Genomic DNA, 15125 nt, shown 5'->3' on the forward strand with positions numbered 1-15125 from the left:
AAACAAAGGAGAAGGAGACATCCAGACTTACATCTGTGACATGTATCAGAGAAATTCACTCACATATAATATCCTACAGAGGACAAAACTCCATAGCTGGGAGTATGAAATATCATATTACAATGGTACTCTTTGTTAGTGACATTATTTTATTAAAATAGGTAACACTTTACAATACAAGTCCATTTGTTAAGGACCACTAACAATGAAAAAGCACTTATTAATCTTAGTTAATGTTGATTCTGACATTTACTAATACATTATTTAATTTTTTTTTTATCTGATAATGTTATGTAATGGACCTGAGCGAACATGCACTAACAAAGAACAGCTGTATTTTTATGTGAACTAAGATTATTACTGTAACAGTGTATTGCTCATTAGTTACTGCATTAAATATTGTTAACAGATGTGACATTACTGTAAAGTGTTACCTACAAATATAAGTATTCAGACGTGCATCGATTTAGATTTTAAAAAGTTATCGGTGTTGCCAATTATTGAGGATCCGAGGACAAGTGCACAATTAAATAATAGAAATAAACACTTATCTATTGTAAACATTGTTACTGTATTTATACTGCTACTACTGTATAAAAACATTGTAGATAATAACTTCATTCCAGCATTTATTTACTTTATTTTTTGACACCAAAAATACTAATGAGCTGACAGTCAACATGTTACCACTGAACACATCTGTTTAAAAAATATCATTAAAGCACACCAAAATATGAAAACATTTTGTCAGTCACTTACAATACAGAAGAATCATATTATTCATGAAATTAAAAGAAAACAACACTCAACTACTGTTTAGACAAAACAAAAACACGTGAGCGGAGAAGTAAGCGTGTGGTTTGATGATTAGAGATGATTGGCTGTGACATTATCGATGTGAAAGCATGATTAGCCGAAGATCTTCTTGCATGTGATGAGGTACTCTGGGTAAGCCTGCGTGTCGTTGAAGATGACGAACAGCGTCGGGGTGTTGATCTGATCCGTCACGCTGTGGTATCTGACGGGAACGTCGGAGCTCTCCTTCAGCGGGGCGGTTTTGTAGTCGTACTTGCCCACGGTGAAGTCTCCGGTCAGCACTCTGGCCACGAAAATAAACTTGTGTCCGTCTGCGTTGGGTGGGGAGTAGGTGTCAGACACGGACAGCGAGGCGTTCACCGCAAAATACACGCCCTGACCGTACACAGTGGCTGTGAGAGAGAAGACAAGATGTGTTTATTATTGTTCATTATTACACGGCTCTGTGGAATACTTGATTCTGATTGGTCAGTCGCGACATTCAGAGGTATGTTATCGCTGGATAATAACCTGTAAAAGCTAATAACACAGACTCATCCGGGTAACAGCAGTCGGCGCTGTACTCTTGCATGAACTATTTTTGTTCTTGGTGGAAGCTTTCCGTTTGTTTAACTAATAAAATATTAAAATTTGATTCAAAATGGTGTACAATTATTTATGTCATCCTGGTATCGCGGACTCGCTCTCGTTTCATTCAAACCCAGCTGCTGCCATTTTGCTACGATTGTTTTGTACACTGTTTTGCAGCACATTTCTAAGATGTTCTGACTGGTTTGTAATGTCTCGCTAGGTCAGGGGTCTCCAAACCCGCTCCTGGAGGGCCGGTGTCCTGCAGAGTTTAGCTGCAACCCTAATCAAACACACATGAACCAGCTAATTAATATCTTACTAGTCATACTAGAACCTTCCAGGCAGGTGTGTGGAGAGCTAAACTCTGCAGGACCGAGTCTGGAGACCCTGTGCTAAGTTGTTGTCAGGATGTTCTGAGTGGTGAGTAACAACTTTCTATCCATTTGCAAGGGCATTGCTAGGTGGTTATTAAGGTGCTCTGAGTGGTTTGTAATGGGCTGTTATTCAGTTTCTTCTAGCCTGGGGCATTGTTAGGTGGTTGCTAGGGTGTCCTGGGAGGTTGCTAGGGTATTCCTGAGTCGTTGCTTTTTCAAATCCCAAACTTATGTATGAGCCAATGTTATTCTAGTATCACTGATTTTTAGTCATTTTGTGTTTGTGTTGTCATTTTTATGACTTTTTTTCTTTCTTTTTTTAATTTTTTTAATAAGTCTGTACAGTTTTCTATTAATTTGTATTTATTAGTTTGGTAACACTTTACTTTAGGGACCGTTTCTCACTATCAGCATGCATATTACTAGCATACTGGCTGTTTATTAGTACTTATAAAGCACATATTAATGCCTTATTCTGCATTATCATATTTTAGATTCCTTAATCCACACCATACCTAAACCTAACAACTACCTTCATAACTATTAATAAGCAGTAAATTAATAGTGAGAATTGGTCCCCAAACTATTAGTTTTAATTAGGGCTGTCAAATGATTAATCACGATTAATCACATCCAAAATAAAAGTTTTGTTTACATAATATATGTGTGTATACTGTGTATATTTATTATGTATATATAAAATACACACACATGCATGTATATATTTAAGAAGAATATGTTATGTTTATATATTAAATATATTTATATATAATATAAAATATAAGAATATAAATATATAAATGTATATACATGTAAATATTTTCTAAATATATAATTTATGTGTGTGTATTTATATATACATAATAAATATACCCTGTACACATACATATAGTATGTAAACAAAACTTTTATTTTGGATGTGATTAATCGTGATTAATCATTTGACAGCCCTAGTTTTAATCTTTTTAGTTAAACTACAAAAAATGAGAAATGTTGCCTTGGCAACTAGCTGAAAATAAATTGTTTTTATTTCACAACGAAAATGTTTCTGGTATTAGTTGTGAGTGTAGTGTACTATAACAGCCCTGCTATAAGCAATGCCAACAGTGATGCAGTAAAGGGTATGACGGATCCACAGCACAGTACCGTTTTTCCCACAGAAGCTCCTGTTGAAGCCGTGAATGCAGATCTCCTTGACGCTGGTCTCACTGGTGCCGTGGTAGAGGGTGCGCTCCACCTGCGCCTCTGAGGAGCTGCGCTCAATACTGACCTTCTTCAGCCTGTACTGCTCATGCAGGAGTTTATTCATCAGCTTTTCAACCTGAAAACACCGTCAGAGTCAGTGCGACCAATCACAGGCATTTCCAAAGCAGATAATCATTCCCACAATTCAATGTACAAAAGTTTTGATTCCAAACGTAGTATTAAACTCACAGGTTTTCACTCTGAAAACTAAAAGAAAGATTAATGTCTTGCTTACAGAAAAAAAGCTGTCTGGATTACACATGCACTGGCAGACATCGAGGTGTGCGACCGCGTTAAATCGTACCTTAATGATTCTGATTTTGTTGTGGTTGTCCTGAAGGGTGTCATAGAAATCTTTGACCACATCCTGAAATTCATCAGAGTCTTCATCTACGGGACACGCTTCAGGCATGCTGGACAGCAGACTGCAATCTTCATCTGGAAAATAGACATCAACTAAACATACAGTACACTTTTATGGTTTCTACAGTATAAGGGCTATTTGTCACATTAATTACAAAAAAAGAGTCCCCTGTAAAGGGTAAAGGGTGTGGTCACATGCTCAGCCAAATTTCAAGGTCGAAATCCAGTCATTTCAATTCATTTCATTGTGATTTCCTTTGGCTGACTCAATAATCAAAAAATAAATTGTTAGATAATTATTAGATATTAGAAAAATTATTGGATATTTTAACATTCTGAAATTATTTTAATATGAGGGACTTTCTCAACAAATATCAAATTATGCAGTTAATTGTGATTGTTTTGACTAATTAATCAACATATCATTGGTAATTAATTATATTAATGGTAATACATTTTTGATCAACTCACAATACCAAATAAACAACTGACCAAACTAAAACATATTTTATATATACAGTTATTTTGTAATATTTATTTATTGTACTTTTTTAAATACAACTAAAAACTAAATCATTTTAAAATATATTTTTATTCAATATATTAGATACTTTAATATTCTTAAATTATTTTAATTTGAGGGATTTTCTAAAAAAAAAAAAATGATTTATGCAACTAATTGTGATTAATTTGACTAATTAATCAGCATACCATGTGTAATTAATTGTATTAAAATATTTAAATCAACTGACAATAATAATAATCCAGAACTAATTTTGTTAATTGCATAACATAATTTAATATTCTTAATTTTTTAAATTTTCTAAAATGTAATATTTAATTGAGGTTAATTTCACTAATTTATTGGCATATCATGAGTAATTTGTACAATGGGACATTATTTGTTTTATTTATTAAGTACTTAAGTATTAAGTACTGCATTAAATAAAATTCATATTGCATGGATGCACCTGCTGTATATTACAATTAAGTCCATGTTACTATTTGAAAAAGATTTTTATATTATGAAGAACTATTTTGCCTAAAAAAAAAAAATGTGTGGCATCAACAGCAGAAACAGTGTAGTCTCCTTTTGGGGATTTCATTATTTTGGAGGATTTCGACTTCTAGTTTAATTGGTACCTGCAGCATCCGTGTACAAGTCCTCTGTGCTCAGCATCTTCCGTTTAATAGGCACAGATTTCCCGGATGCCAAACTGTGCTCCTCCATCTTCTCGAGGTCAATGCTGTACGGCTGATTGTTGAAGAGAATATCAGTCTTCTTCTGCTTCATCTTCCAAGCGTTCTCAATGAACACCGTGGCATCCGGCGGGTACGGGATGGCCTTCGAGGGGGAGCCCTGCTCGTACCACACCCACTGTACGGTCTTCACGATTTCAGCATCCGTCATCATGTTCTCTGTCCTCCTCAGGACGTTCTTCAGGTCTATCACGGCCTCAGAGACGTACTCTTGAAAGCCGGAGAGGACGGCGGTGGTGCCCTGGATGCTGATCTCGACCGCATGCTTCCTCTTAATGAGCTCTATGCATCTCTTCTGATGGGAGGACAGTTTCCGCAGGCTCTTGCTCTCGACCTTCTCCTCACACTGTCTCAGAACTACCTTCTTGCCCAATGCGATGTCCACCCTGACAAGATCATGGTTGTAGTTAGCAAACACACAGATCTCGGCTTTGTTAGCTGACTTGATGGCGTCTTCCAAGGACATTTCATACGCTCTCTCCAGCTGCGTGTTCTCCTGGTTTGGCATGGAGTCGCTCCTGGACAGTTCTAGAGCTTTCTGGATGTCCTCTTCGTCAGATCTTTGGTAGAGCTCCATTGACATCTGAATGGCCAGCAAGAAGCTTGCGTCTTCGTCGAGGCTGCAGGCGTTCAATGATGCAGAGGAGCTCTGGAGGTCATGGGTCTGCAGTGATTGGGGTTGGTCGTCCTGTTCTTCTGTCACCTCTAAGGTATCTTGGCTCTTTTCTGAATACAGATCTACAGATTCAATGTCTGTGGCTCCTAAACTTGAAGGTTGGGGGTTCAAATCACTGCCAATGCCTGCCAAGATCTTCTTAGCCTCTTCAATACGAGCTGAGTGACAGAAAACATTCGGTAACCATTGGGATTCAACAAAAATCAACGGATTACCATTGTATTTAGGGCCCTTTGATATGTTTTATTTTTTCCCAAATTGCGTTTTTCCCATATCATTTTTCTGGACTCCTTTTTAAATGGAACAAAGCATGCCTAATTAATTTAAATCATGCAACTTACACAATTTAACATTGATTTATTACGTTAAACAAAAATGACATTTTTAGGGCCCTATATATTTAATTTTTTTCCCCCTCACACTCTGTTTTTATTGTTGCACAATTCTGTTTAAGCATGTCTAATTATTTGAATGCATAACACAAATTATTTTTACAATAACGCTATGAAAAGTTCAGTTTTTTCAGAAATTCTGTGTTGTGTTTTTAAATTTCTCTGGTTATCAAAAGAAGGCATAAAACATGAAATTAATTGATTTTTTAATCAAATGAAAGTTAAACTCTTCATGTTTTGGCAATCAAAGGGGGTTTACTATACAAATTAAAACATGGAAGAAATATAAGGTGGTTATTCCTTAAAAAAATTTAATTAATGTATTTCTGACACAATTTCTTCAAGTTAAACCGAACTTTTATTTTGACAGGCTGCCATGAGGAACTTTAAATTTCTGAGTGTATATGACATGATGATAGTTTTACTCAAATGCAATGGTAAAAGTCTCACGAAGTGACTCTCAGAGCAGTTCTGGAGAAGTTGCTCATGTATTTATCTAGTGAAATTACAGCGAGCGTCACACGCGCTTCAGTGTGTGTAGTAAACAAAACCGTGCGTCTGCGCCTTTCAGTCACACAGAGACACACAGAACATGCAGGATTCATATTTAAATAGTCTTTTGCTGCTTAATATTTACAGATACTAGACCATATCACTATTTGATTTAAGTGTAGTGATCTACTTTTAAATAATTCATCCCAGCTTTGACAAATTCCGTGACATTCCGTGTTAAACAGTAAATTCCATTTTTATGATTGGATTCCGTGATTCCGTCTGCGTTTTCCACGTTGCAGAACTCATAGGGCCCTAAATCATTGTATTGTATTTCCTTCAGAAAAGAAATGGAATTAAAGGGTCTCGGATCTATAATGACCTGAAGTATTTGCATCAGTACGTCCATTCGTTACGTCAGCAGTGAAGTCCTGAACGGAATTTGCAGAGAAACCTCTCTGGAAGTTCTGACAGGTTGTCATTTTCCATGCCAGCTCCAGTATGTCCTGTGGAAAGCACAGAAACAGTCAACCCTAAAGTATTACTGAGTATATGAGAAACATCAGGACAGACAACAAGGCTGGATACGTTACATCATCTTCTAGCGGCTCCCAGTGCACTTTGGCCATGTCGATATAGACTTCGAACTTTGCTGTCATCTCTGCCAGTATGTTGACACCCTCCTCCTCCAGCAGGAAGCGAGAAATGCCAGGCTTGGTCACCACAATGGTCTTTGTAAAGACTGAGCCGATAATAGCACTTAATAACTCTGCCGCCGACTGGCACACATTCGATTCTCCCTGAATCTGCCAGAGAAATTAAGAGACTGATTAACCACAAAGAAGACATTTAAACACAATGACATAGTTCTCAGTTCAGTTCAAGACTGATAAAAATGACAATACACTAAAATGGAAATGATTACATTACAAAAACAATTATATTATATGAAATATATTTCGACAATATCACCCTCCCATGCAATCACGCTGTTTTTCAACCTTAGACCTGGTTTTTGCTCTACAAATTAATTAAATTAAATTGTATTATATTAAATATTACACATTTATATTATTATATTTTAAATATTAAATTAGAATTTTATAATTCTTAATTTTATTTGTTAATTCTTTTCTACAAAATGAGCAATTCAGTACAACTTTATCCTATTAAATATCATTATTTCTCATCTTATGTACTAAAACGAATTATGTATGAACGTTAAAATACTTTTAAACATGATCTGCGAACAACTTCAATAAATTCTACTATTAAATCACATTTAAATTTACAGTTAAATTGTAAATCAAATTCTGCAATTCAGCATTCAGAGGTTTGAGGTCAGGAAGATGTTTGGGTTTTATGAACCTGTGCTCGTCAAGGCTGCATTTATTTGATCAAACTACAGCAGTAATATTGTGAAATATTATTACAATTTAAAATAATTGTTTTCTATTTGAATCTATTTAAAATTGTAATTTATTCCTGTGATGCGAAGCTGATTTTCACTCCAGTCTTCAGTGTCACATGATCCTCAAGAAATCATTCCAACATGCTGATTTACTTCTCAGGAAACATTTCTTCTTATTATAAATTATTATTATTATAAATCTGGATAAGAACAGCAATTATTTGAAATGGAAATCTTTTGTAACATTACTTGCCTATACTGTAACTGTTTAATGCATCCTTGCTGAAGAAGCTCATTCACTCAAAACAAAACTAAACCTTACTGACCCCAAACTTTTGATCAGTAGTGAACATAAGTCAAATGAAAGCAAACTCAGTAACTAACACTCAGTCCATCTCCAGTCTCCAGTGGGAACAGGATGACCTCTCCCATGTCCGCCAGAAGACCTTGATGATGGAGTTGCAGGAACTTGAGCATTCCTGGCTCCATAGACAGGACGATCTCCTTCTGGTGTGGTGTGCTGAGAAACGCTACCATCTTCTCCTGATTGTCCTTCTCCATCCCTGTCAGGGTGACCGCAGTAATCACTCCACCGGCGTCGGACAGTTTAGCGCTGCAGAAGTCCAGAGACACCAGGAAGTCAGACCAGTCCTCTGAGCAGAGCACGCTCTCGCACTCTTTGTCTAAGGGCACAGTGAACTCTGAGATCTGGGACTCTAGTAAATCTTGTGCCTGTTTGGCGGCGCCGCGGGACGGAGACGTTACAGTGACCGTGCAGCCTGACACACTGTAGGTCGAAGGTACACTTCTCAAAGACAAACTCAGCCTCTTTTGAACATCCTCCCGTCCGAGAAACTCAGCTTTGAGCTTGTCATACGTCAGATGGTCCTCCACAACACCGGTCAGGAACTGCAGAACTTCGTTTTTAAGTCTTTCCACCTCGATCTGGTCAGGACCTTTGACGTGGACGCCGTCTTTTGCTAGACTGACATCGAATTTGGAGTGACCCTTTTTAAAGGTTTGGAGCAAATTGCTCAAACTGAGCAGATGATGTTTAGTGGCGTCGAGCACGGATATGAAGCTAACGCATTCCTTCTGGACAGACGGCTCAGGAGCAGACGCAGTAGTTGTATTCGTTAAACTTGTGGCAGCATTGTGTCCTAAACGGATGCTTGCCTCTGGGACAGAACCAGTCGGACTTTGGGGTGAGACCGTCTGTGATTGGACCCCATCCGTCAATGTTCCTTGTTCATCTTGAGCACTCACAGACGACTGATCATGCAAGAAATCAAAGTATGGCTCCACTACTAAATCTGTCCCTTCCAAATGATGGGATTTCTGGAGAACGCAGTCCACAGCTGTGAAAGAAAACACTCAGTTGAGATTCAGAACAGACACAGAGAGACTGGCTAAAGAAAGACACCCTGGCTTACATTTCACATCCTTGAAAGAAACTTTCGCACGGCCATTCGCTAGCATGTGTACCGCCAGGACGTCAGCGCCTCCTGCACGGCTGCTCCCGAAGTAGAGCTCCAGCACGTCCTCTGTGAGCGCAGGAGACAGATTGGCCACCAAAATAGAGTCTGTGGATTCGACCTGCTCCAGAGTGACCTGTGCTTCGTTTAGAGGCTTCTTGGAAACCTCGTCTTGAAGCATCTGGAAATCTGTGGAGTCACGCAGACAATGACAGAACGTTTAAAACAAGCAGATTGTTATCATACACTCATGTGTGAATTTATTTGAAATGGTTCTACATTTTGTGTAAACGCTAAAATGACTGATAGAGCGGCCCTTGCACACTTAAAAATGTAGTAATGATACAAAATATCAAACCAAGAGACTGAGTGCTCAAAACTTTTCTCAGAACTAACATAGTGGTACTTGTGCATTTTAAAATCTATTTTATTCCTGTGATGCAAAGCTGAATTTTCAGCATCATTCCTCCAGTCTTCAGTGTCACATAATCCTTCAGAAATCAGTATAATATGCCAATTTGCTGCTCGAGAAACATTTCTGATTATTATTATCAATGCTGAAAACAGTTGTGCCGCTCCATATTTTAATGATTCTTTAAAGAATAGAAAGTCCAGAATAACAGCATTTATTTGAAACAGATTTTCTGTAACATTCTAGATGTACTTTGAGCATTAAAATGCATCCTTGCTGAATATAAGTATGAGTTTCTTTTCATAAAATCTGTGTTTGAAGTTTAATCATTGGCTGTTTTAGTGGATGCATCATGTTCACTCGGGTGTCCTATCAGACGAACCGCAGCTGCAGAGAAACACACTAACATCTGACAACCACAAAATGTCAGTAGATCAGTCTATCTGGTGTTTATCTCTCGAAGACACTTTTAGTGAAGCGTTTTGCTTGAAAACTAGCTTGTGCTATACTTTATTCAAACAAACACCACCTGGTGTGATGTTTAAAGACACTTATACATTCTTAAATGTGGTTGAAGTGTATTTTGTGTATGTCATGTCGATGTACCGATGAGCTACAAACCTTTGCCTGAAGGGTTTTTTAGATGTACTAGAACCAAGTCCTTGTTCGGAGATGGATACAGGATGAAGTCTGTTTCACAATCCATCCCAGTAACATTTTCTATATAAAGCTCCACATAGTCCAGTGAAGTGTGTGGGTTGAGTCCCTTCAGCAGCAGTTTTCCAGGGTCCTTTGGAGGTTTCCTCCGCACCGTCAGTGTGTTATTCTGAAGCACGTGCGTCTTGGAGACAACTCTGACAGCAGCTAGTGTGAAACAAACAATTTCTTTAAGAGTTTTGCTTGCAATACTGTCTTTGTATGTCTTCATTTTTTAATATAATGTATTTTTAATCTATTTATTGTATTTTTAATGTCATTTTTTACTTTCCACGTCTTCAAAAACCACCAGTGCATGCTTTCCACGTCTCTCCAAAGAGACCACGCTCCCTCCTCCAGAGCGCCGCTTGTTATCAAAGTAAAGAGAGAGAAACTCATCGTCCAAATCCTCAGGAATATCCAGAACCTCCAAACTCCGCTCGTCCAGGCTGCGCTCAGCCATTCTGGCAAAACACAAAAACACTCATGAAGTGTGAAGTTGAGAGTAACTGACACACCTGCCCCACGTCCAGCAAAGCCTTGTGTGCGGCTACAGCCCTAAAATCAACTCAAATCAATCAAATCAGATGGTGAAACTGTTTTATTGTTGTGTCTGTGGGGTGTTGCACCTATCTATGGTTCAGTGCATCTTTGGGGATTGTTTATATATTACTACAATACATTTACATTTATTTTACAAAGTTGTGCATAAGCTGAACAATAGATAGACAGATACCAATAGTTAGTAACTGGATGTTATAATCTTGTTATAAACAGAAATCCTGTGTCTTGTAATATACAGATATTTGATAGATAGATAGATAGATAGATAGATAGATAGATAGATAGATAGATAGATAGATAGATAGATAGATAGATAGATAGTAATTAGAAATAAAATTAGAAATTATAAGTAATAAGAAATAGATATGCTTGGTAACTGGATGTTATAAACGTTGTGTCGCGTAATAATAAACAGTAATAAACCCAATGCCGACAAAGAGAAACTGAAAGGGTGAGGCTGGATCATAACAGACAGTAACACATTAATATTCATAATACGAAGAGCATTATACACCGTGCACGAACGAGTTAGAAGCATTGTTGTATAATAAGAGCGTACTGAAAGCTAAATAAAGCAGGCTCACCTGAAACATGCAGCGCTGCAGTGACGCACTCACTACTTCCGGCTTCGACACACTCCTGACACACGTGACAGCGCGAGGAAAACACTTCAGGAAAACAAAATAATACATTCATGTTTATGACACTATTGTAAAAATAATAATTATAATACGTAACACATTTTAATGACAGTACTAGCTAATAAAAGCCAAACTTTCAAACAATTAATTAAAACAAAAATAGTTACATATGTGCAAGTTGCCGATAAATACACTCTTAATGACATCGCCGCAATTTTTCAGAATTTTTCAGCGCCGTCTGAATTAAATATTATTATTGAAACAAAATAAAAGTCACAGATAAACTGCGTGAAATCCTAAGCTCCTCCCACCAGAGTTTGACGAGCCCCTCTCAGGCGTTCGATCGCTGTCAATCATTCGTTTCAACCAATAGCAGCGTCCGTTACTGTGAAGTCTCTCTGTGAGTAACGCGCTTGCGTGAAAAAACCATCAGCGTTTTGTAGCGACTCGAGAGCTCACGCGTGAAAGGTAACGCTTTGGCTGTTTGCGTTTGAATCAAATTAAATTAACAATAAAGTTGTGCGGGTTTGTGTCTAATATAAATATAAAGAACAGTGTAGTGTGTAATAGCAGACCGTGTTCGTACACATTAGTTCATCAGCACTAGAATGATGCTAAAGTCTCTTATATGGATGCTAGCCCATGTAGCTAATAGATACATTATTATATATTAATGTAAGGATATATCTAATATACTTATGGTATTTAATAATTAATGAAGTTAATGTGTGTGTGTGTTTCAGGCCATGGATTCTCAGGAAAAGATCCAGCCTCCTAAACAGCAGCCGATGATCTATATTTGTGGAGGTAATGCTTTTAATTGTGTTTCTTATGTGTTTTATGTATCAGTCATGGTTATATAATCATGTCTCCCATAACTGTGCAAACCGGATCGGGTCATGAAATCTGTCTGAGCTGTGTTTTGTTGTGTGTTTCAGAGTGTCACACAGAGAATGAGATCAAGGCCAGAGACCCCATCAGATGCAGAGAGTGTGGATACAGGATCATGTACAAGAAGAGGACCAAAAGACGTATCCTTTCTCAGCTCAGTCGTGCTTAGTGGATAAAAGAGGAGTTTGTGGAAGTAAACGAATGACAAATGTCTTTGAAACAAAAAAGCATGGTGCTTAAATAAACAACTGTGTTAAATTTCAGTCTCTAAAAACGCAAGCGCTGTTAATACAATGCATTATTTTTTCAGTTAGTGCAATTCAGCATGCTTTTTTGTTTCAAAGACATGTCATTATTTTACTTCCATAGTAGCATTATGGAAAAAATATCTGCTCTTTTCCATTCACTGACCGTTCATAGTCAGCACATCTGTAAAGCTCTAAAAAAAAAACATAGAGGTGGTCCATCTGACTCGTGTGTTTGAAGTTATATTAAGACTTTATTGTGAAAACATAATTCATCATAATGCATTCGTGCAAATATGCATTTTTGTCATCATGCCGTTGGATCACAAAATACCTAAACAGTGGTGATTGCTGTTCATAAAGTGAAATATAGTGTGGATGCCTTTCAGAAGCTTTACAGCTGTGGTCAGTTGAACTCTCGGTGTGTGAGGAACAGAAATGTGTGCACAACAGCTGTAAAGCTCCTGAAAGGCATCCACACTATGGAGACGGGGGTGAACTAATGCTTTGATTCTTCTAATAGTTAAAAAATTAAAGGGTTACTCCACCCCAAAATGAACATTTTGTCATTAATCACTTACCCTCATGTCGTTCCAAACCCGTAAAAGCTCAGTTCGTCTTCAGAACACAATTGAATATATTTTGGATGAAAACCAGAAGGCTTGTAACTGTCCCATAGACTGCCAAATAAATAACAGTGTCAAGGTCCAGAAAAGTATGAAAAGCATCGTCAGAATACTCCATCTGCCATCAGTGATTCAACCGTAACGTTATGAAGCAACGAGAATACTTTTTGTCAGATGGACTATTCTGAAGAAACAACTTTATTCAACAGTTCCTCTCCTCTGTGTCTCTCCAAATCCCCGCTGTGCCATTTTAACAAATCTGAGCAGTACACAGGCGGCATACACTCTTCTGTGCCAGCCGCGCCACAAGGATACATTTTTTACATGTATTTACGCTTTGGTTTTAAAGAAAACAGCACATCGGCGGAGCACGGCTGACACAGAAGGGCAGACACCATCTGTGTACTGCTCAGATTTGTTAAAATGGCACAGCGGGGATTTGGAGAGACACAGAGGAGAGGAATTGTTGAATAAAGTCGTTATTTTTGTTTTCTTTGTGTACAAAAAGTATTCTCGTTGCTTCATAACGTTACGGTTGAATCACTGACGACAGATTCATTAATCTTAACACTCCTGGAGCTTGACACTGTTATTTACTTGGCAGTCTATGGGACAGTCACAGGCCTCCTGGTTTTCATCCAAAATAAATTAAAATGTGTTCTGAAGGCGAACGGAGCATTTACGGGTTTGGAACGACATGAGGGTAAGTGAATAATTACAACATGGAACATACATAATCTGTAATCAGTAATGAATTTTAACTATTAGAAGAATCAAAGCATTAGTTCACCCCCGTCTCCATAAGCTCTATCACTGTAAAGCTCCTGAAAGGCATCCACACTATATTTCACTTCAACAGCAATCACCAATCACCACAATCACAGCTGTAAAGCTCCTGAAAGGCATCCACACTATATTTCACTTCAACAGCAATCACCACTGTTTAGGTATTTTGTGATCCAACGCCATGATGACAAAAATGCATATTTGCACGAATGCATAATGATGAATTATGTTTTCACAATAAAGTCTTAATATAACTTCAAACAAATGAGCCAGAAGGACCCCTCCAAGGTTTTTTTTTTTTTTTTAAGAGCTTTACAAATTTGGTGACTATTAACTGTCAGTGATTCAGACATGCATGCTATAGTAATTAAGTCTTTATAGTCCTGTTTACATTTTAATTAGATTTGATTTATTTTGTGGTCATTATATTTCCCATCCTGTGTTCTTTGTATTTATCCTTAACTCTTGTGTCCAGTGGTTGTATTTGATGCCCGATGAGATGTCATCTGCTGTGTTCATGTTAGAATTGTCTTTTTTTATCATCTTTGACTGTGTAAATACATGTAACCACTTAAGGATCAAAACTGAGTAAAATAACATTTACAAAAAAATCTTGAGTGAATGTTTTCTTTTTGTATTTGCAGTTTAAAATTATATAGTGGCTTTTTTATTTTTTGTCTTTGGTGTACACCTGCGAGTTGTTCTTGGGGTTTAGGATGGATGAAGGTTATCAGCCGGTTAAATTAGTGAAATTTCACAAGTGAAACAGGTCTGTTGTTAATAGTGCAGTGATAATGAAGCACAGTTCACGCAGAAATCCCTCTCAAACCACGCAGCTTTCCGTGGGTCGACACAGCGAATTCTCGTGACCGGCTCCTGATCCAGTTGTGAAAGCTGTGCGGGGAAATGTTTCGCCCTCACGCAATATTCTGTCATATAAAGTCCTGTTGAAATGACTGGATTTCTTCCTCTCTCAAGCAACAGTAAATGTGACCACCCTTCAGTGGATTGAAAAGTGAATATAAATTAAAGAATGTAATATTTTATATACCATAAGTTTTTTATAACACATACCATAATTTTATCCAAAGTGGATGATCATGTGATCCAGCGTGATCTGTGGGGGGGCATCTTGTGATTTAATGGATGTGAAAACATCTGATGATCTGTACGAATGAATTCAGATCATC

At 37.5% G+C, this 15125-nt stretch overlaps 2 protein-coding genes across 3 annotated transcripts; one reads left to right on the top strand and one right to left on the bottom strand.

Annotated features, from left to right (window-relative positions):
- Positions 1–616: 616 nt before the first annotated feature.
- On the bottom strand, positions 617–11414 carry LOC109055775 (protein mono-ADP-ribosyltransferase PARP10-like). Its single transcript, XM_042775928.1, has 11 exons — positions 11331–11414; positions 10471–10646; positions 10108–10350; positions 9033–9263; positions 7984–8957; positions 6782–6994; positions 6571–6694; positions 4512–5462; positions 3310–3443; positions 2907–3081; positions 617–1208 (listed from the first exon to the last, which is right to left on the bottom strand). The coding sequence occupies exons 2-11, from the start codon at positions 10643–10645 to the stop codon at positions 910–912; spliced, it is 3519 nt and encodes a 1172-aa protein (XP_042631862.1). The 5' UTR covers position 10646; positions 11331–11414; the 3' UTR covers positions 617–909.
- Positions 11415–11698: 284 nt separating this feature from the next.
- On the top strand, positions 11699–14546 carry LOC109055776 (DNA-directed RNA polymerases I, II, and III subunit RPABC4-like). Of its 2 annotated transcripts, none has more exons than XM_019072962.2 (4): positions 11699–11855; positions 12131–12194; positions 12326–12418; positions 14411–14546. In XM_019072962.2, the coding sequence occupies exons 2-4, from the start codon at positions 12134–12136 to the stop codon at positions 14431–14433; spliced, it is 177 nt and encodes a 58-aa protein (XP_018928507.1). In that variant the 5' UTR covers positions 11699–11855; positions 12131–12133; the 3' UTR covers positions 14434–14546. The 2 variants fall into 2 exon arrangements, with proteins under 2 accessions (XP_018928507.1, XP_042631863.1); XM_042775929.1 differs by lacking the exon at positions 11699–11855 and adding an exon at positions 11897–12062.
- Positions 14547–15125: the final 579 nt, after the last annotated feature.

Source organism: Cyprinus carpio, chromosome A19 (genome assembly GCF_018340385.1).
Source record: "Cyprinus carpio isolate SPL01 chromosome A19, ASM1834038v1, whole genome shotgun sequence".
Taxonomy (NCBI): Eukaryota; Metazoa; Chordata; class Actinopteri; order Cypriniformes; family Cyprinidae; genus Cyprinus; species Cyprinus carpio.

Excerpts from the sequence above, each read along its gene's own strand:
- LOC109055775 (XM_042775928.1), bottom strand. The coding sequence starts at position 10,645 with ATGGCTGAGCGCAGCCTGGACGAGCGGAGTTTGGAGGTTCTGGATATT. Across the intron at positions 9,264-10,107 it reads AAAAAACCCTTCAGGCAAAG|ATTTCCAGATGCTTCAAGAC; the intron begins GTTTGTAGCTCA and ends GTGACTCCACAG. Across the intron at positions 3,444-4,511 it reads CTTGTACACGGATGCTGCAG|ATGAAGATTGCAGTCTGCTG; the intron begins GTACCAATTAAA and ends TCTATTTTCCAG.
- LOC109055776 (XM_019072962.2), top strand. The coding sequence starts at position 12,134 with ATGGATTCTCAGGAAAAGATCCAGCCTCCTAAACAGCAGCCGATGATC. Across the intron at positions 12,195-12,325 it reads GATGATCTATATTTGTGGAG|AGTGTCACACAGAGAATGAG; the intron begins GTAATGCTTTTA and ends TGTGTGTTTCAG. Across the intron at positions 12,419-14,410 it reads CAAGAAGAGGACCAAAAGAC|TGGTTGTATTTGATGCCCGA; the intron begins GTATCCTTTCTC and ends TCTTGTGTCCAG.